This window comes from Triticum aestivum, chromosome 2B (genome assembly GCF_018294505.1).
Source record: "Triticum aestivum cultivar Chinese Spring chromosome 2B, IWGSC CS RefSeq v2.1, whole genome shotgun sequence".
NCBI classification, from domain to species: Eukaryota; Viridiplantae; Streptophyta; class Magnoliopsida; order Poales; family Poaceae; genus Triticum; species Triticum aestivum.
The window spans coordinates 786,589,002-786,616,666 of NC_057798.1; the positions used below are offsets into that span (position 1 = coordinate 786,589,002).

Below are 27,665 nucleotides of genomic sequence, written 5' to 3' on the forward strand. Positions count from 1 at the left end.
CCCTCTATCTTCCCACCAAGGCCCATGTGGCCCATTAACTCTCCGGGGGGGTCCGGTAACCCTCCGGCACTCCGGTTTTCTCCGAAATCTCCCGGAACACTTTCGGTGTCCAAATATAGTCGTCCAATATATCAATCTTTATGTCTCGACCATTTCGAGACTCCTTGTCATGTCCGTGATCACATCCGGGACTCCGAACAAACTTCGGTACATCAAAACTTGTAAACTCATAATAAAACTGTCATCGTAACGTTAAGCGTGCGGACCCTACGGGTTCGAGAACTATGTAGACATGACCTAGAACTATTCTCGGTCAATAACCAATAGCGGAACCTGGATGCCCATATTGGTTCCTACATATTCTACGAAGATCTTTATCGGTCAAACCGCATAACAACATACGTTGTTCCCTTTGTCATCGGTATGTTACTTGCCCGAGATTTGATCGTCGGTATCCAATACCTAGTTCAATCTCGTTACTGGCAAGTCTTTTTACTCGTTCTGTAACACATCATCTTATAACTAACTCATTAGTTACAATGCTTGCAAGGCTTAGGTGATGAGTATTACCGAGAGGGCCCAGAGATACCTCTCCGACAATCGAAGTGACAAAACCTAATCTCGAATTATGCCAACCCAACATGTACCTTCGGAAACACCTATATAGCACCTTTATAATCACCCAGTTACGTTGTGACATTTGGTAGCACACAAAGTGTTCTTCCGGTAAACGGGAGTTGCACAATCTCATAGTTGCAGGAACTTTGTATAAGTCATGAAGAAAGCAATAGCAATATACTAAACGATCAAGTGCTAGGCTAACGGAATGGGTCATGTCAATCACATCATTATCCTAATGATGTGACCCCGTTAATCAAATGACAACTCTTTTGTCCATGGCTAGGAAACATAACCATCTTTGATAAACGAGCTAGTCAAGTAGAGGCATACTAGTGACACTATGTTTGTCTATGTATTCACACATGTATTATGTTTCCGGTTAATACAATTCTAGCATGAATAATAAACATTTATCATGAAATAAGGAAATAAATAATAACTTTATTATTGCCTCTAGGGCATATTTCCTTCAGTCTCCCACTTGCACTAGAGTCAATAATCTAGTTCACATTGCTATGTGATTTAACACCAATATTCACATCTCCATGTGATTAATACCCATAGTTCACATCATCATGTGATCAACACCCCAAGGGTTTACTAGAGTCAATAATCTAGTTCACATCGCTATGTGATTAACACCCAAAAGAGTACTAAGGTATGATCATGTTTTGCTCGTGAGAGAAGCTTAGTCAACGGGTCTGTCATATTCAGAGCCGTATGTATTTCGCAAATATTCTATGTCCACAATGCTCTGCACGGAGCTACTGTAGCTAATTGCTCCCACTTTCAATATGTATCCAGATTGAGACTTAGAGTCATCTGGATTGGTGTAAAAGCTTGCATTGTTGTAACTTTTACGATGGGCTCTTTTATCACCTCCATAATCGAGAAACATCTCCTTAGTCCTCACTAAGGATATTCTTGACGCATGTCCAGTGATCTACTTATTAGATCAAAATTGTATTCCTTTGCCAAACACAGAGCAAGGTATACAATAGGTCTGGTTCACAGCATAGCATACTTTATAGAACCTATGACTGAGGCATAGGGAATGACTTTTCATTCTCTTTCTATTTTCTGCAATGGTCGGGTCTTGAGTCTTACTCAACTTCACACCTTGTAACACAGGCAAGAACTCCTTCTTTGACTGTTCCATTTTGAACTATTTCAAAAATTTATCAAGGTATGTACTCATTGAAAAATCTTATCAAGCGTCTTGATCTATCTATATAGATCTTGATGCTCAATGTGTAAGCAGCTTCACCGAGGTCTTGCTTTGAAAAACTCTTATTCAAGTATCCTTTCATGCTATACAGAATTTCCATATCATTTCCAATTAACAATATGTCATCCACATATAATATTAGAAATTCTACAGAGCTCCCACTCACTTTCTTGTAAATACGGGCTTCTTCAAAAGTCTGTATAAAACCATATGCTTTGATCAACTCATCAAAGCATCTATTCCAACTCCGAGATGCTTGCACCAGTCCATAGATGGATCGCTGGATCTTGCACAATTTGTTAGCACCTTTAGGATTGACAAAACCTTCTGGTTGCATCATATACAACTCTTCTTTAAGAAAACCATTAAGGAATGCAGTTTTGTTTATCCATTTGCCAGATTTCATAAAATGCGGCAATTGCTAACATGATTCAGACAGACTTTTGCGACAATTCTAGCTTTGTAGATAGTAACACTATCAGCGTTCGTCTTCCTCTTGAAGATCCATTTAATCTCAATGTCTCGCCGATCATTGGGAAAGTAAATCAAAGTCCATACTTTGTTTTCATACATGGATCTTATCTCAGATCTCATGGCCTCAAGCCATTTTGCGGAATCTGGGCTCACCATCGCTTCTTCATAGTTCATAGGTTCGTCATGGTCTAGTAACATAACTTCCAGAACAGGATTACCGTACCACTCTGGTGCGGATCTTACTCTGTAAGACCTACGAGGTTCTGTAGTAACTTAATCTGAAGTTTCATGATCAATATCATTAGCTTCCTCACTAGTTGGTGTAGTTGTCACAGGAACCGGTTCTTGTGATGAACTACTTTCCAACAAGGGAGTAGATACAATTATCTCATCAAGTTCTACTTTCCTCCCACTCACTTCTTTCGAGAGAAACTTCTTCTCTAGAAAGGATCCATTCTTGGCAACGAATGTTTTGCCTTCAGATCTGTGATAGAAGGTGTACCCAACAGTTTCCTTTGGGTATTCTATGAAGACACACTTCTCCGATTTGGGTTCGAGCTTATCAAGTTGAAAAACCTTTTTCATATAAGCATCGCAACTCCAAACTTTAAGAAAGGACAACTTTGGTTTCTTGCCAAACCACAGTTCATAAGGCGTCGTTTCAACGGATTTAGATGGTGCCCTATTTAAACGTGAATGCAGATGTCTCTAATGCATAACCCCAAAACGATAGTGGTAATCGGTAAGATACATCATAGATTGCACTATATCCAATAAAGTACGGTTATGACGTTCGGACACACCATTAAGCTGTGGTGTTCCAGGTGGCATGAGTTTGTGAAACTATTCCACATTGTTTTAATTGAAGACCAAACTCGTAACTCAAATATTTGTCTCCGCGATCAAATTGCAGAAACTTTATTTTCTTGTTACGATGATTCTCCACTTCACTCTGAAATTCTTTGAACTTTTCAAATGTTTCAGACTTGTTCTTCATTAAGTAGATATACTCATATCTGCTCAATTCATCTTGTGAAGGTCAGAAAATAACGATACCCGCCACGAGCATCAACACTCATTGGACCGCATACATCGGTATGTATTATTTCCAATAAGTCACTAGCTCGTTCCATTGTTCCGGAGAACGGAGTTTTAGTCATCTTGCCCAAAAGGCACGGTTCGCAAGCATCAAGTGATTCATAATCAAGTGATTCCAAAATCCCATCAGCATGGAGTTTCTTCATGCGCTTTACACCAATATGACCTAAACGGCAGTGCCACAAATAAGTTGCACTATCATGCATCTTTTGGTTTCAATATTATGAATATGTGTATCACTACGATCGAGATCCAATGAACCATTTTCATTGGGTGTGTAACCATATAAGGTTTTATTCATGTAAACAGAACAACAATTTATTCTCTTACTTAAATGAATAACCGTATTGCAATAAACACGATCAAATCATATTCATGCTCAATGCAAACACCAAATAACATTTATTTAGGTTCAACACTAATCCCGAAAGTATAGGGAGTGTGCGATGATGATCATATCAATCTTGAAACTACTTTCAACACACATCGTCACTTCACCCTTAACTAGTTTCTGTTTATTCTGCAACTCCCATTTCGAGTTACTACTCTTAGCAACTGAACTAGTATCAAATACCAAGGGGTTGCTATAAACACTAGTAAAGTACACATCAATAGCATGTATATCAAATATACCTATGTTCACTTTGCCATCCTTCTTATCCGCCAAATACTTGGGGTAGTTCCACTTCCAGTGACCAGTACCTTTGCAGTAAAATCACTTAGTCTTAGGCTTAGGTCCAGACTTGGGCTTCTTCACTTGAGCAGCAACTTGCTTGCTGTTCTTCTTGAAGTTCCCCTTCTTCCCTTTGCCCTTTTTCTTGAAACTAGTGATCTTGTCCACCATCAACACTTTGATATTTTTCTTTGATTTCTACCTTCGCCGATTTTTGCATCGCGAAGAGCTTGGGAATTGTTTTCGTCATCCCTTGCATACTATAGTTCATCACGAAGTTCTACTAACTTAGTGATGGTGACTAGAGAACTCTATCAATCACTATCATATCTGGAAGATTAACTCCCACTTGATTCAAGCGATTGTAGTACCCAGACAATCTGAGCACATGCTCACTAGTTGAGCAATTCTCCTCCATCTTTTAGCAATAGAACTTGTTGGAGACTTCATATCTCTCAACTCGGGTATTTGCTTGAAATATTAACTTCAATTCCTGGAACATCTCATATGGTCCATGACGTTCAAAACGTCTTTGAAGTCCCGATTCTAAGCCGTTAAGCATGGTGCACTAAACTATCAAGTAGTCATCATATTGAGCTAGCCAAACGTTCATAACGTCTGCATCTGCTCCTGCAATAGGTCTATCACCTAGCGGTGCATTAAGGACATAATTCTTCTGTGCAGCAATGAGGATAAACCTCAGATCACGGATCCAATCCGCATCATTGCTACTAACATCTTTCAACACAATTTTCTCTAGGAACATATCAAAATAAACATATGAAAAGCAACAACGCAAGCTATTGATCTACGACATAATTTGCAAAATACTACCAGGACTAAGTTCATGATAAATTTAAGTTCAATTAATCATATTACTTAAGAACTCCCACTTAGACAGACATCCCTCTAATCCTCTAAGTGATTACATGATCCATATCAACTACACCATGTCCGATCATCACGTGAGATGGAGTAGTTTCAACGGTGAACATCAATATGTTGATCATATCTACTATATGATTCACGCTCGACCTTTCGGTCTCCGTGTTCCGAGGCCATATCTGCATATGCTAGGCTCGTCAAGTTTAACATGAGTATTCTGCGTGTGCAAAACTGGCTTGCACCCGTTGTAGATGGACGTAGAGCTTATCACACCCGATCATCACGTGGTGTCTGGGCACGACGAACTTTGGCAACGGTGCATACTCAGGGAGAACACTTCTTGATAATTTTTAGTGAGAGATCATCTTAAAATGCTACCGTCAATCAAAGCAAGATAAGATGCATAAAGGATAAACATCACATGCAATCAATATAAGTGATATGATATGGCCATCATCATCTTGTGCTTGTGATCTCCATCTTCGAAGCACCGTCGTGATCACCATCGTCACCGGCGCGACACCATGATCTCCATCGTAGCATCGTTGTCGTTACGCCATCTATTGCTTCTACGACTATCGCTACTGCTTAGTGATAAAGTAAAGCAATTACAGGGCGTTTGCATTTCATACAATAAAGCGACAACCATATGGCTCCTGCCAGTTGCTGATAACTTCGGTTACAAAACATGATCATCTCATACAATAAAATATAGCATCACGTCTTGACCATATCACATCACAACATGCCCTACAAAAACAAGTTAGACGTCCTCTACTTTGTTGTTGCAAATTTTACGTGGCTGCTACGGGCTTTTAGCAAGAACCGTTCTTACCTACGCATAAAAACCACAACGATAGTTTGTCAAGTTGGTGCTGTTTTAACCTTCGCAAGGACCGGGCGTAGCCACACTCGATTCAGCTAAAGTGAGAGAGACAGACACCCGCCAGCCACCTTTAAGCACGAATGCTCGCAACGGTGAAACCAGTCTCGCGTAAGCGTACGCGTAATGTCGGTCCGGGCCGCTTCATCTCACAATACCGCCGAACCAAAGTATGACATGCTGGTAAGCAGTATGACTTGTATCGCCCACAACTCACTTGTGTTCTACTCGTGCATATAACATCAACGCATAAAACCTGGCTCTGATACCATTGTTGGGGAACGTAGTAATTTCAAAAAAATTCCTACGCACACGCAAGATCATGGTGATGCATAGCAACGAGAGGGGAGAGTGTTCGTCCACGTACCCTCGTAGACCGTAAGTGGAAGCGTTATGACAATGCGGTTGATGTAGTCGTATGTCTTCACGATCCGACCGATCTAAGCACCGAACGTACGGCACCTCCGAGTTCAGCACACGTTCAGCTCGATGACGATCCCCGGGCTCCGATCTAGCAAAGCTTCGGGGATGAGTTCCGTCAGCACGACGGCGTGGTGACGATGATGATGTTCTACCGGCGCAGGGCTTCGCCTAAACTCCGCGACGATATGACCGAGGTGGAATATGATGGAGGGGGGCACCGCACACGGCTAAGGAACGATCCGTAGATCAACTTGTGTGTCTATGGGGTGCCCCCTGCCCCCGTATATAAAGGAGGGAGGGGGGAGGCCGGCCGGCCCTTGTTGGGCGCGCCAGGAGGAGGAGTCCTCCTCCTAGTAGGAGTAGGACTCCTCCTTTCCTACTCCTACTAGGAGGGGAAGGAAGGGGGAGAGGAGGGGAAGGAAAGAGGGGGGCGCCGCCCCCCCTCCTAGTCCAATTCGGACCAGAGAGAGAGGGAGCGCGCGGCCCTTCCTGGCCGCCCCTCTCTCTTCCCACCAAGGCCCATGTGGCCCATTAACTCTCCGGGGGGGGGTTCCGGTAACCCTCCGGCACTCCGGTTTTCTCCTAAATCACCCGGAACACTTTCGGTGTCCGAATATAGTCGTCCAATATATCAATATTTATGTCTCGACCATTTCGAGACTCCTCGTCATGTCTGTGATCACATCCGGGACTCCGAACAAACTTCAGTACATCAAAACTTGTAAACTCATAATAAAACTGTCATCGTAACGTTAAGCATGCAGACCCTACGGGTTCGAGAACTATGTAGAAATGACCTAGAACTATTCTCGGTCAATAACCAATAGCGGAACCTGGATGCCCATATTGGTTCCTACATATTCTACGAAGATCTTTATCGGTCAAACCGCATATCAACATACGTTGTTCCCTTTGTCATCGGTATGTTACTTGCCCGAGATTTGATCGTCGGTATCCAATACCTAGTTCAATCTCGTTACCGGCAAGTCTCTTTACTCGTTCTGTAACACATCATCTTATAACTAACTCATTAGTTACAATGCTTGCAAGGCTTAGGTGATGAGTATTACCGAGAGGGCCCAGAGATACCTCTCCGACAATCGAAGTGACAAAACCTAATCTCGAATTATGCCAACCCAACATGTACCTTCGGAAACACCTGTAGAGCACCTTTATAATCACCCAGTTATGTTGTGACGTTTGGTAGCACACAAAGTGTTCATCCGGTAAACGGGAGTTGCACAATCTCATAGTTGCAGGAACTTTGTATAAGTCATGAAGAAAGCAATAGCAATATACTAAACAATCAAGTGCTAGGCTAACGGAATGGGTCATGTCAATCACATCATTATCCTAATGATGTGACCCCGTTAATCAAATGACAACTCTTTTGTCCATGGCTAGGAAACATAACCAGCTTTGATAAACGAGCTAGTCAAGTAGAGGCATACTAGTGACACTACGTTTGTCTATGTATTCACACATGTATTATGTTTCCGGTTAATACAATTCTAGCATGAATAATAAACATTTATCATGAAATAAGGAAATAAATAATAACTTTATTATTGCCTCTAGGGCATATTTCCTTCAGGAGCGGTAGTACCACTCCGGCGACACTACCGCCTCCCTGAACTGCTCAATTGAACACAGTGGCTGGAACTTTCGTGCGAGCGGAAGTACCGCTCACCCGAGCGTTACTACCGCTTGTGCATGGGCTATGGGTGCATAACAGTTGGATTTCATTCCCCACTATATAAGGGGCATCTTTCCCAAGTTGACTTACCTCTTCCTCACGCAAGCTCCACTGTTGCTCACAAGCTCATTTCCACCCGATCTCCCTCCCTAGCCAATCAAACTTGTTGATTCTGTAGGGATTGGTTCAGAAGGCCCAGATCTACACTTCCACCAAGAGAAATTTGATTCCTCCCACTAATCCCTTGCGGATCTTATTACTCTTGGGTGTTTGATCACCCTAGGCAGTTGAGGTCACCTCGGAGCCATATTCCATTGTGGTGATGCTTCGTGCTGTTGCTGGGAGCCTCCAATTCAGTTATGGAGAGTGCACCGACCTTGTTTTTAAAGGTCTGATTGCCGTCTTTAAGGGCACCACTAGTGGAATCACGGCATTGCGCATTGTGTGAGGGCGTGAAGAGAATATGGTGGCCCTAGTGGCTTCTTGGGGAGCATTGTGCCTCCACACCGCTCCAACAGAGACGTACTTCCTCTCGAAGGGAAGGAACTTCGGTAACACATCCTCGTCTCCACCGGCTCCACTTGTGGTTACTTCTTACCTTTACTTTGAGCAAGCTTTACTTGTGTTGTATCCTTGCTTGATTGTGTTGTTGTTGTTCTAGCATCATATAGGTTGCTCACCTAGCTGCATATCTAGACAATCTATTTGTTGTTAATCTTAATTTGTTAAGAAAAGCTAAAAATAGGTAGTTGCCTATTCACCTCCCCCCCCCTCTAGTCAACCACATCGATCCTTTCATTTGTGCAATAGCACACCAGAGCAAAGACAAAGCATGCTAGAGTCACCAAGATGATAGGTACAAGGGTGTCCCAATATTTTGATGAGACGATAATGAACTATATTGGAGGAGACTTTGATGATACAACTATAATAGTCACTTGGCGATGCACCTATGCAATCACCAAACCAACTCGGATATGATTATTGAAAAATTTAAAAACACAGTCAACTAATGTTGACAGGCAACCCCATTATGACATATGATCTTGGTGATTCTCTATGCAGTTATTGTACTGGGTTTAATTGGGGCATATGTCCAATAGTAGTTGGATCTGGTCTTAATTTTGTTCAATCAATTTGAGAATTGTCCCACAAAAATTGGGCATTGTTGCAATTGATTTCGGCTAACAACCAAGAGAAATTGTTGGGGTGCGGTCCACCATGCTTCTCTCACATATGCCTAATAATTTTTGGTAGTGATCGTGTGTTTTACTTTTACACTGTCTTGCATAATGCAAGACATAGGGGCGCAACGTGTAGAGAAGGCGAAACATTGCCCTTTTGCTTAGGGTGTGTTTGTGGGTTGTATCTCTTGGTCCAATTTATAGGAGCAACTAATTAAGGAGTACTGCTTTGGGAGCCCCACAAAGGTCATTTGGGGTGGGCTGGAAGCACGCTCTCAGCCTTCGCAACGTTTCGGGCTCTAGACGCTCCTTCTAGATATATTTTTAATTTTTTTGTACACATTTTCTACTTTTAAATGATTTTTGTTTTTTCAGCTTTTCGGTTTTCCCCTGGTTTTTTCTTAGGATTTAGATTTTTCCACTTTTTTGTGTGAAAAACACATTTTCCCCTTCCGTGGGAGGCATATATTTAGTTCTCGTGGAGGCACGGATTTGCTTCCGCGAGTGCCTCTCAAAAAGGGAAAAACGCATTTTATTTATTTTTCCATCCGCAAGAGACACATATTTATTTTTAGTGGAGTCACGGATTTGCTTCTGTGAGAGGCACGGTCGTGCTTCTCAGAAAGAGAAAAAATATGTTTTATTTTTCCTTATGTGGGAAGCACAAATTAACTTCTCATGGAGGCACAGATTTGCTTCTGTGAGAGGCACGGTCGTGCGTGTGGGAAAAGGGAAAAACGTGTTTTTTTATCCTTTCGTGAGAGGCACATATTTACTTCTAGTGGAGGCATGGATCTACTTCCACAAGAGGCATGACTGTGCCTCTCGAAATGAAAAAAAACGTGTTTTCCCTTTTCCCCTTCCGTGACAGGCATAATTTTACTTTCGTGGAGGCATGGATTTGCTTCCGCGAGAGGCACATCCGTGCATCTCGGAAAGGGAAAAAATCACCTTTTTTCTATAGAAAGCACAGAATCACTTCTCATGGAGGCATGGGTTTACTTCCGCAAAGAGGCATGGTCGTGCCTCTCGGAAAAAGAAAAAAAGTATTGTTTTTTCTGTGAGAGGCACATGTTTAATTCTCGTGGAGGCATGGATTTGCTTCCGTGAGAGGCATTGTGGTGCCTCTCGAAAAGGAAAAAAAACGTGTTTTCTTTCTTTTGTTAGAGGCACAAACTTACTTCTCGTGCAGGCACGGACTTGCTTCGGTGAGAGGCATGGTTGTGTCTCTCGAAAAGGGGAAAAATGTGTTTTCTTTTTCTTGTCTTCAGCGAGAGGCACATATTTACTTCTCGTGCAAGAATGGATTTACATCCACGAGAGACATGATCGTGCCACTCGAAAAGGGGAAAATATTTTTTTTCATTTGCGAGAGGCATATAATTACTTCTCGTGGAGGCACGGATTTGCTTCCGCGAGAAGCATGGATGTGCCTCTTTAAAAGAAGAAAAATATTTTTTTCCTTCTGTGGAAGGCACGATTTGCTTATGCGGTTGTGCCTCTCGGAAAGGGAAAAAACATACTCCCGGTTTGGCTTTTTCGAAAAAAAAAATTCATCGAAATCTATTAACATGAGATCTAGTTTTGAGGATCTCTACCCGAGGAATCCAAAAGCGAAAACGGTTCGAGAGAGAAAATGTTTCGAATAAACAGATGTAAAAAAAGAAACCTTACAGGTTGCGACCAGTGGCGACCCTTGTCACAACCTAGCTAGTGGGGAGGAGTGATCTTTGCAAAAAGTCCTCGTTAATTAGTAATTTTCCTAACTTGTTTAGGGCCATATTTTTGTTTGTGGGCTGTATATCTTGATTTAAAAGCCCAGTTTGATAGGCTTACACGATCACGTTGGATTGCCTAAGAAAACATGATCACGATGAAACGCACTTCGACAAAAACATGAGTCGAGAAGATTGATCTGTTGTAGCCATCCATAAATAACCCTAGCCGTCTCTCTCATCCCTTCCCTCCCTCTCATCGTCATCCCATCCGCCTCTGCCGCCGTCGACACTCGCCGCGAATCTCCTTCTTCCGGTACGTTCCTCACCGTCGCTTTTCCATCGATCCGCCCTCCCTCCTCAATTTCACTGTTTCCATGGCAAAAAGGGAACGAAAAAGAAATCGCGGTTCCGATCGGGGACCATCGGGCGTGGTCTTCCGTGCCCTATTAGCCGATCGATAGATCGATCGGTGATTATCGATGCATGCATGATGCGCGTTTATTCTATCCAGTTCGATCAAGTATGTGGAAATTCGCCCGTGCCTGCCTACAAATCTGGAGTCTAGCTAGGTCGTTTGATTGTTGTTTTTGCCTGTGTGCTTGTTTCAGAGTCGTTCCGTGGAGAGGAGGAGGCATGGCAATGCGGAGGCTGCTTCAGGGGGTCGTTCTGCCGCGGACGACGGGCCGGTGTGTTGGGGCGTCCTCCTTCTCCACGTCCACGGAGGCCATCCGTGCAACCCTCTTCCCCGGCGATGGCATCGGGCCGGAGATCGCCGAGTCGGTGAAGCAGGTGATCAATGTTGCAGGCGTGCCAATTGAATGGGAAGAGCATTACGTTGGCACGGAGGTTGATCCCAGAACACAGAGCTTCTTGACATGGGAAAGCCTGGAGTCCGTGCGCAGGAACAAGGTTGGCTTGAAAGGCCCCATGGCCACGCCCATCGGAAAAGGCCACCGCTCTCTGAATCTCACGCTGAGGAAGGAGCTCGGGCTCTACGCCAATGTCAGACCTTGCAACAGCCTCCCGGGCTACAAGACCAGATATGATGATGTGAACCTGGTAACGATCCGTGAAAACACTGAAGGGGAGTACAGCGGCCTCGAGCATCAGGTCGTGAAGGGCGTCGTGGAGAGCCTGAAGATCATCACCCGCCAGGCGAGCCTGAGGGTCGCGGAGTACGCCTTCCACTACGCCAAGGCCAACGGCAGGGAGAGGGTCTCCGCCATCCACAAGGCCAACATCATGAGGAAGACGGACGGGCTCTTCCTCCAGTGCTGCCGCGAGGTAGCTGCCAAGTACCCTGAGATCAAGTACGAGGAGGTCGTCATCGACAACTGCTGCATGGAGCTCGTCAAGGACCCTGGCACGTACGATGTGCTGGTGATGCCGAACCTGTACGGCGATATTATCAGCGATCTGTCCGCCGGTTTGATCGGAGGCCTGGGCCTGACTCCCAGCTGCAACATTGGTGAAGGTGGCATTTGTCTGGCGGAGGCCGTTCATGGCTCTGCGCCTGATATCTCCGGCAAGAACCTCGCAAACCCTACTGCGCTTATGCTGAGTGCTGTCATGATGCTGCGCCACCTGCGTTTCAACGACCAGGCAGACCGCATCCACAATGCCATCCTCCGCACCATCGCCGACGGCAAGTACAGGACCGCTGATCTTGGTGGCAAGTCGTCGACATCAGACTACACTAAAGCAGTTTGCGGCCATATCTGATTGAGCATGCACCACCTCTCTTTCTTTCTCTTTTTTATTTATTCTCCAAATTTTGTTTGCTATCATATTTGACACGGTTTAGTTAAGACCGTCGAAGAATAATCGTCGCATTTTTGTTCTTGGAAAAGTTTTACCAACTTTGTAGTCAAGGTCGTCCATAATATTCATTGATTGGCAGCATCAGCGCATATAGTTTGTTCGTTCAAGTTGTTGAAGAACTGGATTTCGATATGTAAAAATAAACCTAGCTAGCCGTCTCTGTTACCTCTGTTGCTGTTCCCCTCTCTTGAGTGTTGTTGTCTTGTCTGGCAAACATTGCGGTCAGATCAAGCCTGCTCTCTCTAATGCCCTCCTACGTTTTCCCAGTAAATCACCAAACCCTATTCTGTCCTTCGTCTCGTCTTGCATCCACTTAAATAGATTTCCAAAGCAAAGAATAGCTCGTTAGCCGGGCGTATGTTTTGAGAACTGAACTTTGAAGTTAATCGTCAATAATAATCTACTCTCTAGTCTGTACTCAACGGAACCGGGAAGCGAAAATTCGTCCTGTGCTACACAACGCCCATCATCAACGGTGGCGGCATCACATGATTCGCATCTGACTGCATCATCGACAGCACCTTTGATAAACCTCCTGCAGCATGTCCGTGTGTGTGGATTCCGTCTGTGATTCTGTGAGAGCATTGTTAGTGAACAGCTGAAGCTAGATCAGGATTCAGGACGGGACTAATCATTCGTGTGGGTTGTAGTTTGTAGCCTGGACTCTACTACTTGGTCTTGAATTTATGTGATGCACGAGTACAATTTATTGCTCCAGTTTGGGATATGAAGCTTGTTGGCCATCACTCAAGGACTAATTGACAATGAGAAAAATAGCGTGCGATGACAAAATAGCATGGCCCTTAAAATATGCTATTAGGGTGCTATAGCGAGCAATTAACGAGACATTGTACACTGAATTTCATGGGTGAGTGCAGTGGAAAATCAAAAACTGATTATATATGCTCATGCATTTAGATCTTGGCAGTATCTCGAGACATTCTACTAATGCCCGGTACATACGAATCTGTCGCCCGTGCGTGGATGAAGCCGCCTCGCGTCTGGATGGAGACGACACACACCTAGACACCATGCTTGCCTCACGTACACATGAGCCAGATCGTTCCATCCGTCTTTCAGGTCCATCTTTAGAGTAGTTTTTGTTTTTTTGTACCTCACAATTTGGAAGCAAAATCGTGTGATTTATCTATTAGAGGTTTAGAACTGGCATACAAACAGAAATACATGTTTAGAAATTAGATTCGCCACAAAACAAACAAATACAACAAAGTCATCGTGAATGAAGGATTCTCTCTCAATAATTCCGTCTGAACTTTTTTACTTGTTCCAACTTCCAACCTATAGATGTGAAACCACAGCAACAGGATCAGTGACACTAAATTCTCGAAATAGGCTTTCGCCCGCTTTATAAATAAAGCAACGGTCCATACAACCAACATCCGAACATTACCAGAAGAACCACGGCTGGGGCCACAACACATTCAAGCCCAAGAAAACATAAGAGAAATAGAAAAAAGCCACCTAGTGGCAGCCGCCAAACTGCACTATGATGAAGATAATCGGCGCAATGAAGCCAGGAGCGCATCCAACATGTGGTCGAGCTTGTCGTGATCACGCTGCCTCGAGAGCGGGTGCCAAAACTGCAGAAAAGCAAGGAATTTGAAGGAGTCGGACGCCTTTCTAAACAAAAAACTTCTCAATCGCCAACTTATTATGAGTCGTCCAAAGAGTCCATAACATTGCCGCAAAAATAAGCCAAAATAGGGGGCATAAGCCATCACTCGGTCCGCTTAAGTACCTCTGTCTCCGAGAGGAGGCAATCCCATAATAACTGCCACATGAAAATCTAAATCTTTAAGGGTATGAGTGCTTTCCACAGCGAAGAAAGCCAGGGGGTGGTATATGGCGGGCACAGAGCATGGTATGTCGTGCTCACCGAATATTCCGCCGTCGGCGCGAGCCGCCATGACACCATGTCCGGATAGTCCGGTAGCACAAGTGGTAGGGCGGCTCGTAATCTAGTCCAGTCGTTACTCTCTGCTTGTCCAAAGGTACAACAGAACCTAAATTTATCAAGGGAACTTGCGAAGGATTAAAATACCTCCACGAAGAATTCAAGGAGCCAATTTACCATTTGGACCTAAAACCTGAAAACATACTGCTAGATGAGAATATGGTACCGAAACTTGCTGATTTTGGTTCGTCGAAACTCTTTGGCAAAGGACTAACCATGGTTATCTCAAAGAATCTTTCAGCAACAATGTAAGTTAGTGAATTTCTTTTCCAGTAAATTAAAATGTGCTTACAACGTGACCACTGTATTGTTAAAAAAAACTAACCATTGTATATCTGTTGTATTTGTGTTGCCATCTTCAGTGGGTACGTGCCGCCCGAATACTATTCTCATCAGGTCGTCTCCGAGAAGTTTGACATATTCAGCTTAGGTGTTGTAATGACAAAGATAATTGCAGGTCCTAGAGGCAATTCCTTAAGTGCTGAGATGGATTACCAAGACTTTCTTGATCAAGTACAAACCGCTATCTCTTTCGCTTTATTAAAAGATTAATGATTATTTTTCACAAACCTATCTTTATACTTGATTCCATAGGTACACGAAAACTGGAGGAAAAGGTTCCAGGAGAAATGGCATAATTCCGAACTACTACAAGCATATTGCCAACAAGTGAACATATGCATAACAATAGCACTGAGCTGCATGGATTGTGATAGGTTCAAAAGACCCAGTATACTGGATATTATCAATGAACTGAACGAGAGTGAAACTGTAATCGAAGAGTTGAACCCTGATCACCGATGGACAAGGTAATTAACACAATTATACTAGCGAAATTGCTTTGAATATAGCCTTATGTATGCGACCCGCGTAAGAGACTAGGATCCTACGTTTGTGGTTCAAGTAGGGGGGTCATCTCAGGGTGGTTTACTAGTATCGGACACACATCGTATAAAAATTCGTCGTACACCTAGCACTGCTCTTGTACTAAATTATAAGTGTGCATGCGCACACATATATGTGTGTTTTTTTAACAAAGGAGCATTGATGCTTTCATTTGTAACTAGAGGTGTGCGCACGCACGTTTTCATAATATTTGTCTATTTATACAAATTTCTGCTTTTTTTATGAGGATATAACTCATATTAATCATTTTCATATGTGCACGCTCATTTGACATTTAGAACCAATATATTTTGCTGTTGGTCAGGGCAGCGACCATGGCAGAAATGTGCGGTTGTATGGAGTGCTCGGCATAAGCACAAAAGTGGTTGGTGATTCCTGGGGGTTTGGATTTGAGTTTTTCTTTACTAGATTGGCTTTGAGGTTTTGCGAAATGAGTTAACAACGCCATGGTTAACCTTGCCCATGTCAGTGATCCTGGTTTGGAAGCAAATTAAAGGAACAATAGATACAAAGTTATGTTTCTAGGTACCAGGAGTCCATAGTTCAATTTCAACTGGCTTTTCGAGTTTAAGGTTTAGAACAAACTTATACTCATGAAAGGCAACACATGTTTGCAAGGAAATAAAAGGCATGACGAGTAATCCCAGCCCAGGAGACACTCTCGTGTCACCACTACATCACTAGTGCTCTTCTTTTGAAGTCAATATCAGTAGTGCTCACAAATAACTCTGCTGGCAACCGGTAAGTGATCAAGGAAATAAGAACTATTTCGGCAGCCGGTAACAACTCCGCTTTCCGTGCTTCTAGCAGTGTCTTTACGGTGATTTTTTTTTTGTTCTTATAACTGGTGTTTGTATCGACTTTTCAAGGCAGTTCCAACAGCTTATTTTATTTGCCAATCATCTGAAATTTGTTATTGTGCAAATTAATCTGAAATTCTGTGACCCAACTTATTGCCGTGTGCTACAAGCATATGAGACTATGCTTGTCAACCTTTTCTCCTTTCAAAAAAAGAATATTGCTAAAACGACATTCTTTCAATCCCAATTATGGTGTTAAGATATGTGATAACTCTAGAATGCTTAAAAAACTAGTGATATCAAGTGATTGGCTCATATATGTGTGTTTAAACTGACTTGATTTTCATGCTCAATTTAATAGGATATCAGATGCAAATAGAACACCAGCCATTGATTCCCAGAAACAAAGTCTTGCGCTAGAAGAAGTGCGCTTTCTCGTAAATAATCTGACTTTGGAGAATAACAGATTGTGTGAACCCTCAGTTTCTCCAAGAAAAGAATTTCACCCTAACATCTTGGATCTTCCAAGTGATCAAAGGACATCCTACCGTGGCCAAAAATCAACAGAAATTTTGGTCCCTACACGGTTGCCGAACTCTCCCCCTAGTTCAAGAGGCAAACACTGTCCAAGGTCACATGTGCATTCAATAGCACTTGGGCGCCCAGGATACCCTACTGCGTGGCAGGATGATGCACGGAGCATAAGCCCACCACACCCACTTCCTCTTCCTCTTCCTCTTCCTCCAGGCGTCCCTTGCACATCTTCCTGTTTCCTCCATTCGCAGTGGAAGAAGGGGAAGTTATTAGGCAGTGGTACATTTGGGCAAGTATACCTCGGAGTGAACAGGTGCACAGTCTGATCCTAGAGCATTTTATCTTCTCCTGTTCTTCAGCAACTGAACCTTTCCTTTGTACAGTATACTTAATTGCACTCTAAATATAATGCAGTGAAAGTGGCCAACTGTGTGCAATTAAAGAGATTAAGGTTATTGCTGGCGATTCAAAGTCAAAAGAGTGTCTGAGGCAGCTAAATCAGGTATCATCTTTGGAGCTTATTCGACTAGTCATTATGATTGTCATGTAACAAATGTTAGTTCTTTCGTACTAACAATGCTCCTTATGAACAGGAAATTATGCTCCTAAATCATCTTTCTCATCCAAATATTGTGCGGTACTATGGCAGTGAACTGGTAAATACAAAAGAAATGGGTTACTATGGCAGTGAACTGGTAAATACAAAAGAAATGGCTATCTTCCATGATCTAGTCTTGAACATGTGACAATATCATAAATTACCAATCTAGTCTTGAACATGTGACAGTATCATAAATTACCAAGGCAATCACAGTCACTACAATATGTTATCTGAAAGTTAGGTGGTGCTACAATGGTTAGATATATTAGAATATATTTATTTCCAATCATAGTGTAAACTATGAAGAGTCCCATTTATTTGCAACTTTATCATTTTGCCTGAATAAGTTTCATATTCCAATGCAGTCTAGTGAAACACTCTCGCTCTATCTTGAGTTTGTTTCTGGGGGCTCTATACGTAAGTTGCTTAGAGAATATGGTCCATTTGAAGAGGCAGTCCTCCGGAATTACACTGCACAGATCCTTTCTGGCCTTGCATACTTGCATAGGCGGAATATAGTGCACAGGTATTGGGCAGTCATCAAAGTAAATAGAATAGGATGGCCATTTCTTTTTGAGAAAACATCATGTATTATTAATTCTTATTGATGAAAACTTGCGTTTCTCACAGGGATATCAAAGGAGCAAATGTATTTGTAAATTGTAATGGTGACATCAAACTCGCAGATTTCAGTATGACCAATCATGTAAGTACTAATACTCTCACAATGATCTGACATTTATTTTATTCATACAGACATCATTTTGTTAAATGTGGATTTTATTTATACAGATATCAGCAGCCACATCGATGAGATCCTTCAAAGGAAACCCTTACTGGATGGCTCCAGAGGTAAGATTACTACTCCCTCCGTTTCTAAATATTTGTCTTTCTAGAGATTTCAACAAGTGACTACATACGGAACAAAATGAGTGAGTCTACACTCTAAAATATGTCTATATACATCCGTATGTGGTAACCATTTGAAATCTCTAAAAAGACAAATATTTAGGAACAGAGGGAGTATAATTTTCCTCTGTATTTTCCATTGTTAGTTGAACATCAAGTGATGTCTATTTATTTCCCAGGTTATCATGAATACCAATGCATATAGCCTTTCAGTGGACATTTGGAGCCTTGGCTGCACCATTCTTGAGATGGCAAGTGCAAGGCCTCCTTGGAGTCAGTACGAAGGGGTGAGTTTGTTATGAGATTTTGCATGGCTATGATGGTTATTCTTCTCATCATTGTGTGCTACCTTTTGTAATCAATTTCACAGGTGGCTGCAATATTCAAAATTGCAAACAGCAAAGACATACCTGGTATCCCAGATCATCTTTCTTCTGAAGCAAAAAGCTTTCTGAAACTCTGTTTGCAGCGTGATCCTGCTGCGCGTCCGACTGCTGATCAATTAATCGTACATCCGTGGGTGAAAGACCAAGCATCAGTTACCAAGGCTCCTGTCAAATAGTGGTTTATATTAGGAATCTGCTTGTACTCTGTATGATAGCCATCTATGGGTAGATGACATTATCTCTCATATTGGTTACCCTCGAGATTGAGTTTGGTGTCCTATAATTTCTTACCGCTGTGATTAAATGTCAGGTAAAGAGAAGCGTGGAGTTGTTGATAATAATCTCAGGATGAGAAACGTAGCAGTGCCAGTGAGATATCAACTCGCAGGGTGTCTGCCATGTATGTTCTCTTTTACTACTTTTGCTAAAAATATGGTAAATTACATCTCTTCCCTTGTCTAACAGAGACTGTTCATATGATTTCTCCAGCAGCGCATCCAATGTGCGGATGAACATGTCCCTTCCCGTCTGCCATGTACAACTCACACGGTTCAAGAAACTAAGAGCACGTAAATAGCACACTTTACTCATGGTGGAACCGTGTGTGATGTACAACCAAAGTACACATAAGAATAGAACCGTGGGTGATGCACTAAAAATAGCACACTTTTTTAAACAACAGTAGGTTTTAAATCGTGTGCAATAGCGCCACATCTCACCTGAAAATTGTATGTGGACCGCATTCGATGGTATCATACATGGCAGACATTAACAATCGAAGACATGTGTGCGATGCTCAAGACATTGCACAAAGTTCCCTTGTGAAATTTGTGTGTCATAGGTAATATTTCACAAATGTTTTGCGTTGATTCTGTGTCTGCTTTCTGTGAGCAATTTGTAAAATATTACTCATATAAGACATGTGCAATGGACGACCAATCCCATGCGTCTGTCGCGACTATAGTGTGTGTGATAGGTTCCCGCGCCGCATACGATTGTTTTTGCCAGAACGTCTGCATTCTCGAGCACTATCGCACACAAACGCTTAACCCATATAAGACATGTGCAATGGATGACCAATTCCATGCGTCTGTCGCGACTATAGTGTGTGTGATAGGTTCTCGCGTCGCATACGATTGTTTTTGCCAGAATGTATGCATTCTCGAGCACTATCGCAGATGAATAAAGTGGGTCGTGTGCGATGGACCCTTCCTATCGCACACCTTAGTAAGGTGACGGTTGGAAACTGTGTCAATGAAAGGTATTTAAACTGTTTGCTTAGGGCCTGTGTGCAGTAGCGGAATGCCCCTAGTGGGCCGGCCGAGTAGCATGTTTGTGCATATCTTCACTTTGTTTCATTTTTTCCTCTCACTTTCTTCTTTTGTTTATGTTCTAAAAAAACTAAAATACATATAATCCACAAACAATTACTTAAGTTTGGAAAAAAAATGTGCAGGGTTAAAAATATTATCGCAACTTCAAAAAAATGTTGATAGCATTTGAAATAAAATTTTCAACGTGTATTCCAAAAATATTTAACATGTATTTGAAAATAAAAGTTAAAAACATGCATTTGCAAAAAAGTAAACATATATCTGAAAAATAGTAAACATGTATAAAACAAAAGTTCCTTATGTATACCAAAAATGTGCAATATATATGAAAAAAGTAGCATACAAAAGTAATTTGAAATAATGGTTCATATGTATATAGAAAATGTACAGTGTGTATGAAAAAAAAGGTTAACATTAAAACATATATTAAAAATGTAATCACATATTTTTTAAAGTTAAACGTTTATTAAAACAATCCTGATGTGTACAAAATTTGGACATCAAAATATATATTATAAAATAAGTTAATCATGTATTTTAAAAATTGTAATATGTATAAAAAATTGTTCCTGATGTATACACAAATTTTGCATTGTGTGTGAAAAAAGTAGACATGTGCTGATAAAATAAAAATAAAAAACTATGTAAACCGAAGAAAAAAGTAGAACAAAGTGAAAATGAAAAAAACAACGATGAGAGCCGAGAAAGAAACAAGAAAATCAAAGCAAAAGAAAAATCGAAAGAAAAAGCCGAAGAAACAAATATAAAATAGTCAAAACAATGCTACAGTATGGAGCCGGGCCAATAATGTGCCATGTAGGCGAGACGTAATACATATCAATACGGGCGAAATACAGCATCCCAAGCAAAGTTATGCATCGCCTAACATGTAACATAGCATCGCACGGTTTTCTTCGGCTTTTCCTCCAGTTTTCTTTCGGCATTATTTTTAGTTTTCAGTTTTTTTTCTTTTTTATGTATTTCTTTCTGGTTGGGTTATTTATTTGTTTTTTAAAACATTTCTACTTTTTTCAATACACATTGTACATTTTTCACATACTTGTGGAGCACGTTGAACATTTTTGAAATATATGATTTAGAATTTTCCGAATACATGGTTGTAATACACTTTTCAAATACATGTTAATAATTATTCAAATACACATCGATCATTTTTAATGACACAACACATTTTTTGTAAACTACAAGAACAGTGTTTTACATTGTATAAACATCTCGCAAAAATATGAGTAACTTAATTTGAAATGCGTTAACATTTTTAACATGTTACATCTATTTTTAATGTTACAATAGATTTTTTTTGTTTTTGAAGTACAAGATTTTTGTAGAAAATTGTATAAACATTTTTTCAATAATGTGGGAGGCCCGGTAACAACTCATTGGAAGCGAGCGGGGTGAAATCTGAAGTTCCGGGCAATAGAGGCTACACCAAACGAAGGCGACCTGCGGATAGCGAGGAGTGCGTGTTCTGGATGCCCATGGCGCTAATATTTGGATTGGTTTGTTTTGCCATGGGTGAATTTTATTGTTTCGAAATAAAGCATCAAGTGGATATAAACATAATTAGCACACATTGAAAACCCCGCCTTTGTATAGTCAGAATGCACATAGCCAACACACACACACACAACACGCTAGCAAAGAGCAAAGGGCAAAGTTATGCCTGGACGGGAGCAAAGTCGGCGGCTCTGCTGATCGTACGCTGCTGGTCGATGGGCGTGGACGCGCACGCCGCCCTGCTCGTGCTTGCTTCATCGGCCGGCCCGTGCCCAAGCAATCATGCATGGAAGCTTGGTCTTGTTTGGGTGAACAGGTCATGGCCACGTACGACTCGCTGCTGCTACGGCGGCGTAGTAGTTCAGTAGCTCCACAGATTGATCAATTGAGACTACAAAAACTTTCAAAAGAAGAAAAATTGAGACTACCACAAAGCTATAGGCACGGTCTCCGTGGCCAAATTCATTGTTTTGACACCTTTTAGTTAGTTTAGCACGATCTGACTCTATGCGCAAAATTGATTTGGATCTGACTCTTTTTCTATTGTCATTGTCCTTGACGGTCGGGTAACACATCCTACCGCCAAGGCCTTTGACGGTAGGACTTCCCTGCGCTGTCATTTTGATTTTATGCAAAAAAGACTCTAACACCACAGTCCATGTGCTACCATACCGCTAAAGACAATGACGGCAGAAAAAAGGTGAAATTCAAAAATAATTTGCACATAGGATCAGATCGTGCTTAAGTTAAGAAAAAAGTGTCAAGACAGCGAATTTGTCCGCTCGTGATTAGCAAGGTAAGTCCAGCGGATATAAGCGTATATTATCCGCAGGCAGGACAAAAGCGCTCCCGCTCCCGCGGCGTGCCCCCCGCGCGCGCCTCGGGAGATCTCGATCGGCCGCCGCCGCCGTCGCCTCGTCAGCGTCTCCTTCCCCTCGCCGCCGCCGGAGTGCGCCCGCCGGGCGAAGCCCGTGCGGCGCGGGCGGCGGCGGGGCATTCCCTCCTTCCTCTGGTCCTCGTGGCGGCGGCGCGGGTCGTCTGATCGGGGACAAGGGGCGCCTCGTCCGGCTGGTCTCCCGGAGGCGGGGACGGCTGGATCCGGCGGCGACTGGGCTAGGAGGAGGTGGCGCGGTGCGGCGGTGCTGGTGGCGGGGTTTGGGTCGAGGTCGTCTTCGATCTCGATCGGGATCTCCATCAGGGGCGCCGCACGGCGGTGGGACCGGATCGGCGGCGACGTCACCGGTTCGGCAGAGGGCTCCGTTCCAGCCAACCGCGAGATCGGGACGCCGTGGCTTCCGGTGAAAATCGCGTCTGACTGCGGTCATGGCGGACGATGGCGGCGTCTCGGACGTCGTTTCCTTCTCGAGGCATCGTCGTTGCAGGTCACGTCAACCTGATCGGAAGGTTCCGGGGGAAACCCTAGATCTGGATCTACCGGATCAGACGATGGTGACGTTTCGATGTCGTTCTCCCTCCTGGGGGCATCGTTTTGGAGCAAGTGTTGGCCGGAGGGGACAAGAGGAGGACCGGCGTGGTATCTGACACGTCGACAACGGCGGGTCTCAGCGGCATGGAGCAGCGGGGTCTCGCCGGTGGGCGTGTGATGATAGACGAGCGCAGGATGGTGGCGTTGTCTGGCGTCGTGGTGGCGTCGACGGCAGCTAGACCGGGCGAGGTACATGCAGCAGTATAGCACTAAAGATGGATTGGTGGCAGGTGGCTGCGGCGGCCTCATACCCGACAGGCGTCCAGGTTGAGAAGTGCGCCGGACTTGTGGGTGCCCCATACCCGGCAGACGTCCTGGTTGAGACCTCAGGTCTTAGATGTTAGGTTTGGCTGCGAGGTCTATGCATTAGGCCCAGACTATCATATCCTTTGATCATCTGGATAGAAATAGCGACAAATGTTGCCTAAACGGTGGCTTTAGTTTTACTTTTGTATGACTTTGTAAGGTCTTGTGTGAATAATTAATAAAGTGGCTGCATGCATCGTCCAGATGCAGAGGCCGGAGGTCGTCCTTCATTTAAAAAAAAAAAATAAGACAAGCAGCATGAGCGCGCCGTCCGCAGTCCGCACAGTAAACGGACAAGCGGTGTCGTATGGAGCGAATCACGCGGCGGCGTGGAAATGCAAAGGTGGTGGTAGGGGCCGGCCTGGCACGTACTCCTACGTACGCGCAGTGCCACCGATGGCCGTTTTGGAGAATCACCAGCGTTGCCTAATTTGACAATGGACATGACGCCATGACCATGACTGCTGTTACGTGGTGCGCTGCGTGCCTCGCTGGCTAAACTTGGCACGATTTCAAACATACTGTGTAAGTTTTCTCCTGCTCTTAGAGGAACCCCACGTAACGCCGACCCACAAACCGCGTTTGCAGTTCACGAAAGAACGGCTTTGTGGGTCGGCGTGGACGGCCGCAGAGGCAGACTCTGCAAAACGGACCCGTATAAGAGGATATTCGCGGAATATACTTTTTTACGGGTTGCTTTGCAGGGTCTGCTCTTGCGCCGCTGCCGCCGGTCCGCAAATATCAATACCACACCATAAAAATACAACAATCATCCACGCTACAAAATAATTATTCAGAAAAAATATCAATGCCAACACAATACAACAATCATCCACATTACAAATAATTATTCAAATCACCGAAGCAAACTAAATAATGCAATATATAACTTGTCCCGAATACAAATAACACATGAATTAAATAAAAATGAATAGAAAAATGAGTTTGTTACTGCCCAGCCCTTTGCCAATGGTGCTCCATGAGATCCTCCTCAAACTAAAAGTGGGTGTTTGCATTTTCAATCTCCTTGTATGTCTGAAGAAAAGCTTTAATGAGGTTAGGGTCCCTAGCTGGTTTGACATGGCTACCCACATTGTCGTAGAAGAACTACAAGTTCATGCCTCTCTCATCTTCGAGAATCGTATTGTGAAGGATAACACAACATGTCATGATGTTTTTCAAGGTCCGCTTGTCCCAAAAACGACCAGGACCACGCACAATCGCAAACCTAGATTGCAAAACTCTGAATGCTCTTTCAATGTCTTTTCGGGCTGCCTCTTACACCCTTGCGAATTCACATTGTTTCTAGTTTTGGGTTCTTTGATACTCTTGACAAATGTGCACCAAGGAGGGTATATACCATTTGTAAGATAGTATCCTTTTGTGTATTCATGCCCATTGATAGTGCTCGGTATACCAAAAAGGTAAGATAGTATCCAAGGAGGAGCATCACCACTAGCAAGCCTAGTAAACAAATGAGACCGTTGCAACAAACTGATATCATTGAGAGTGCTCGGTATACCAAAAAGGCAATGTCAAATCCATAAATCATCGGATGCTACGCCCTCTAGCTCAATTGTTGCATCACAAGACTTGCCACAATACTTTCCCTGCCATGCCTTCGGCCAATTTTTCCAAGTCCAATGCATACAATCAATGCTACCTAGCATGCCAGGCCAACCTCTCCTCTCATTAGATGTCATCAAATTTTTTGTGTCATTCTCGTTGGGTGCCCGAAGATATCCAGGACCAAAGACACGGATGATCACTTTGGAAAACCTACGCACTGACTCAATTGTGGCATCTTCATCAATGCGAAGGTACTCATCGGCATAGTCAGTCGGAACGCCATATGCAAGCACCCGCATAGCTGCCGAGATTTTTTGATATGCAATAAATCCCTTCAAGCCCGTGGCATTTCTTCTTTGAGTAAAATACCGATAATTTGCCTCGCAAGCTTGAACAATTTTCACAAAGAGAGATCGGCGCATTCGGTACCTTCTCCGGAAGAGGTGCGGTGGATATGTTGGATTCTCCGCGAAGTAGTCTTGCATCAACATCTTGTTCCTGAGATGGCGATTTTGAGCAATGCAAAGACACCCGACGGTCGATCCTCGCTGCCTCTTTCGGTTCTCGTCTCCGTGCTCCTTCACGGCAAGGGCCCTCACCAACGTTTGTTGCCGATAGTTTGCAAGCAGCGTCTCAACATCCGAGTCGTCCGAATCAGACAAGTCGTCAAGCAAAAATTTCTCGCACGAGCTCAATTCCATCTACATGAACAAAAATTGCACGCGCGCGTCAACAAATTATGCATAGCGCTCGGCACAAAGCACAGGCAAACACTCACCGGCGGCTCGTGTGGCAGGCAATCCTGGGCGGTGACTAGGGGCGGCTCGAGGGCGGTCGATCCCCGGTGGAGACGGCGACCAGGGGCGGCTCGTCTCGCCGGATCCAGGGGTGGTGCAGCGTATCGGTGGTGGAGGGTAGGGGACGGCCCCGCGCCGCGATTCCGCCAGCGGATCTGGCCGGATTCGCCGGCGGCGGACGGGCGGAACCAATGGCGGGCGGCAGCGGAAGGAGCCGCTTTCCTATGATACGAGGCACCGTAGGGGCGAGGCGGAAACCTGCGTATTCGCTGGTTGGGGCCGAGATTTTATCGCGCCCCTCAAAAAATTTTACGGACCCGCCGCATTTGCGTGATCTGTTGGGACGTGATTTTCCGCGTCGACCTGCATTTTGACGATTATTTTACGGGTTGGGGCTTTTTTACAGGGTGTGCTTGAGACGGCTCTGTCCCCCGCGGCCGAAGTGTTCTCCGCTCGTCCCGGCAAAGCTGCAATGCCGCGTCACTCCGGTTGCGTTCAAGATAGCGGCCGGCCAGGCGGTGTGACGGGAGCTTCTTCAGTTCAGTTCAAGGTACATGCCGAGGCAGCAGCAGGCCTGCACGCTCTAGAAGCAACAAGGACGGGCGTCTGCCGACCGGCCGGCCTGGTACAACGGCGGCGCCGTGGTGGCCGGGCTCCCCGCGTGCGTGCGTTCATGCTCTGCCCTTCTCTCCGCTCCAGGTAGCCAGCACCAAACGAGTCAGTTAACTCAGGGACGCGGTTGGTCGGCCGCGTTGCCGTGCGTGCGTGCGTTACCAGCAGGCAGCAGCCAATCAATCATGCAGCTGCTTCTCTTTCAGTAAGATGGAACAGCAGCCATGCTTTTTTTAAAAAAAAACTTTCGATCTATTCATTTTTAATCATGATGGTACAACGAACACCGTAAATATTAAAAATTAAATCCAAATTCATAGCCACCTAGCGCCGACTACAAGCACTGAAACGAGCCAAAGACACGTCACCGTCATCACCTCTCCCTCGTCGGAGCCAGACAAAACTACTTGTAGTAGACTGTCGAGAAATCGTCATGCTAAGGCCCCATAGGACCAGCACCGTAGAACAACAACCGCCGCTGAAGAAGAGTAGCGTAGATCGGAAAGATACATCCCGAAGAGACACGAACATAGATGAACTACGATCAGATCCGAGCAAATTCACCAAAGATAGATCCACTGAAGACACATCTCTACATGCCTACCGATGATCCTAGACACGCCACTGGGACGGGGACGCGGCTGGGTGAATTAGCAGGCCATTCATCTTGGTGCTTGGATGAATGGATCTCGCTCTCGGCCATGATCGCGATCGACACCACAGGGACGGCATGATCCACATACATGCAAGGCTTATGTTAGCACGGCCGTAGGTAGGCAAGCCAACGTAGGTCAAAGAATAAGACAAGCATGCGCCGTCCGTCCGTCCGTACAGTGAATGACCAGGGCTTGTCGAATCGAATCGCGCGGCGTGGAAATGGTGCCGGTAGGGGTCCGGCCGGCTGACACATGCCTCCGATGGCCTACACGATTATATATACCCTAGGAGCCAGTTAGCTCCGTCCAGCAGCATCAACAGCAGCTGGGAGATCTTGGACAGCTGCTCCCAGAGCTAGCTAGTGATCAACCTACAACTTTTTTCTCTCTTTTCGAACTGCCATTAGCGCACTGTCAAGTGATCGATGGGCTTAATTTGATGGTGGTGGCATGCATGTGCAGATGAACTTAGCTAGGCCGTGAGCAGCATGCAGAGAAAGATTCGACCAATAACTTGTGAGGAAAAAGGCGCAGATAACGGACGTATACAGGTACAGGTACAGGTATGCGTG

General features: G+C 44.1%; 2 protein-coding genes across 5 annotated transcripts; both read left to right on the forward strand.

Moving 5' to 3' along the window:
- Positions 1-11,027: 11,027 nt before the first annotated feature.
- LOC123042750 (isocitrate dehydrogenase [NAD] catalytic subunit 5, mitochondrial) lies at positions 11,028-12,783 on the forward strand. The gene is made up of 2 exons (XM_044465141.1): positions 11,028-11,196; positions 11,492-12,783. Exon 2 carries the CDS (start codon positions 11,517-11,519, stop codon positions 12,603-12,605), a length of 1,089 nt encoding a protein of 362 aa, XP_044321076.1. The 5' UTR covers positions 11,028-11,196; positions 11,492-11,516; the 3' UTR covers positions 12,606-12,783.
- Positions 12,784-14,757: 1,974 nt separating this feature from the next.
- On the forward strand, positions 14,758-19,069 carry LOC123042751 (mitogen-activated protein kinase kinase kinase 3). Of its 4 annotated transcripts, none has more exons than XR_006418895.1 (11): positions 14,758-14,927; positions 15,042-15,192; positions 15,274-15,488; positions 16,747-17,232; positions 17,334-17,421; positions 17,513-17,614; positions 17,886-18,046; positions 18,151-18,230; positions 18,313-18,372; positions 18,609-18,716; positions 18,800-19,069. XR_006418895.1 is itself a non-coding variant. In XM_044465142.1 (11 exons), the coding sequence occupies exons 1-11, from the start codon at positions 14,839-14,841 to the stop codon at positions 18,989-18,991; spliced, it is 1,728 nt and encodes a 575-aa protein (XP_044321077.1). In that variant the 5' UTR covers positions 14,758-14,838; the 3' UTR covers positions 18,992-19,069. The 4 variants fall into 4 exon arrangements, 2 of the variants coding, with proteins under 2 accessions (XP_044321077.1, XP_044321078.1); XR_006418896.1 differs by having other exon boundaries at positions 17,513-17,575; XM_044465142.1 differs by having other exon boundaries at positions 18,151-18,226.
- The last annotated feature ends 8,596 nt before the right edge of the window (positions 19,070-27,665 follow it).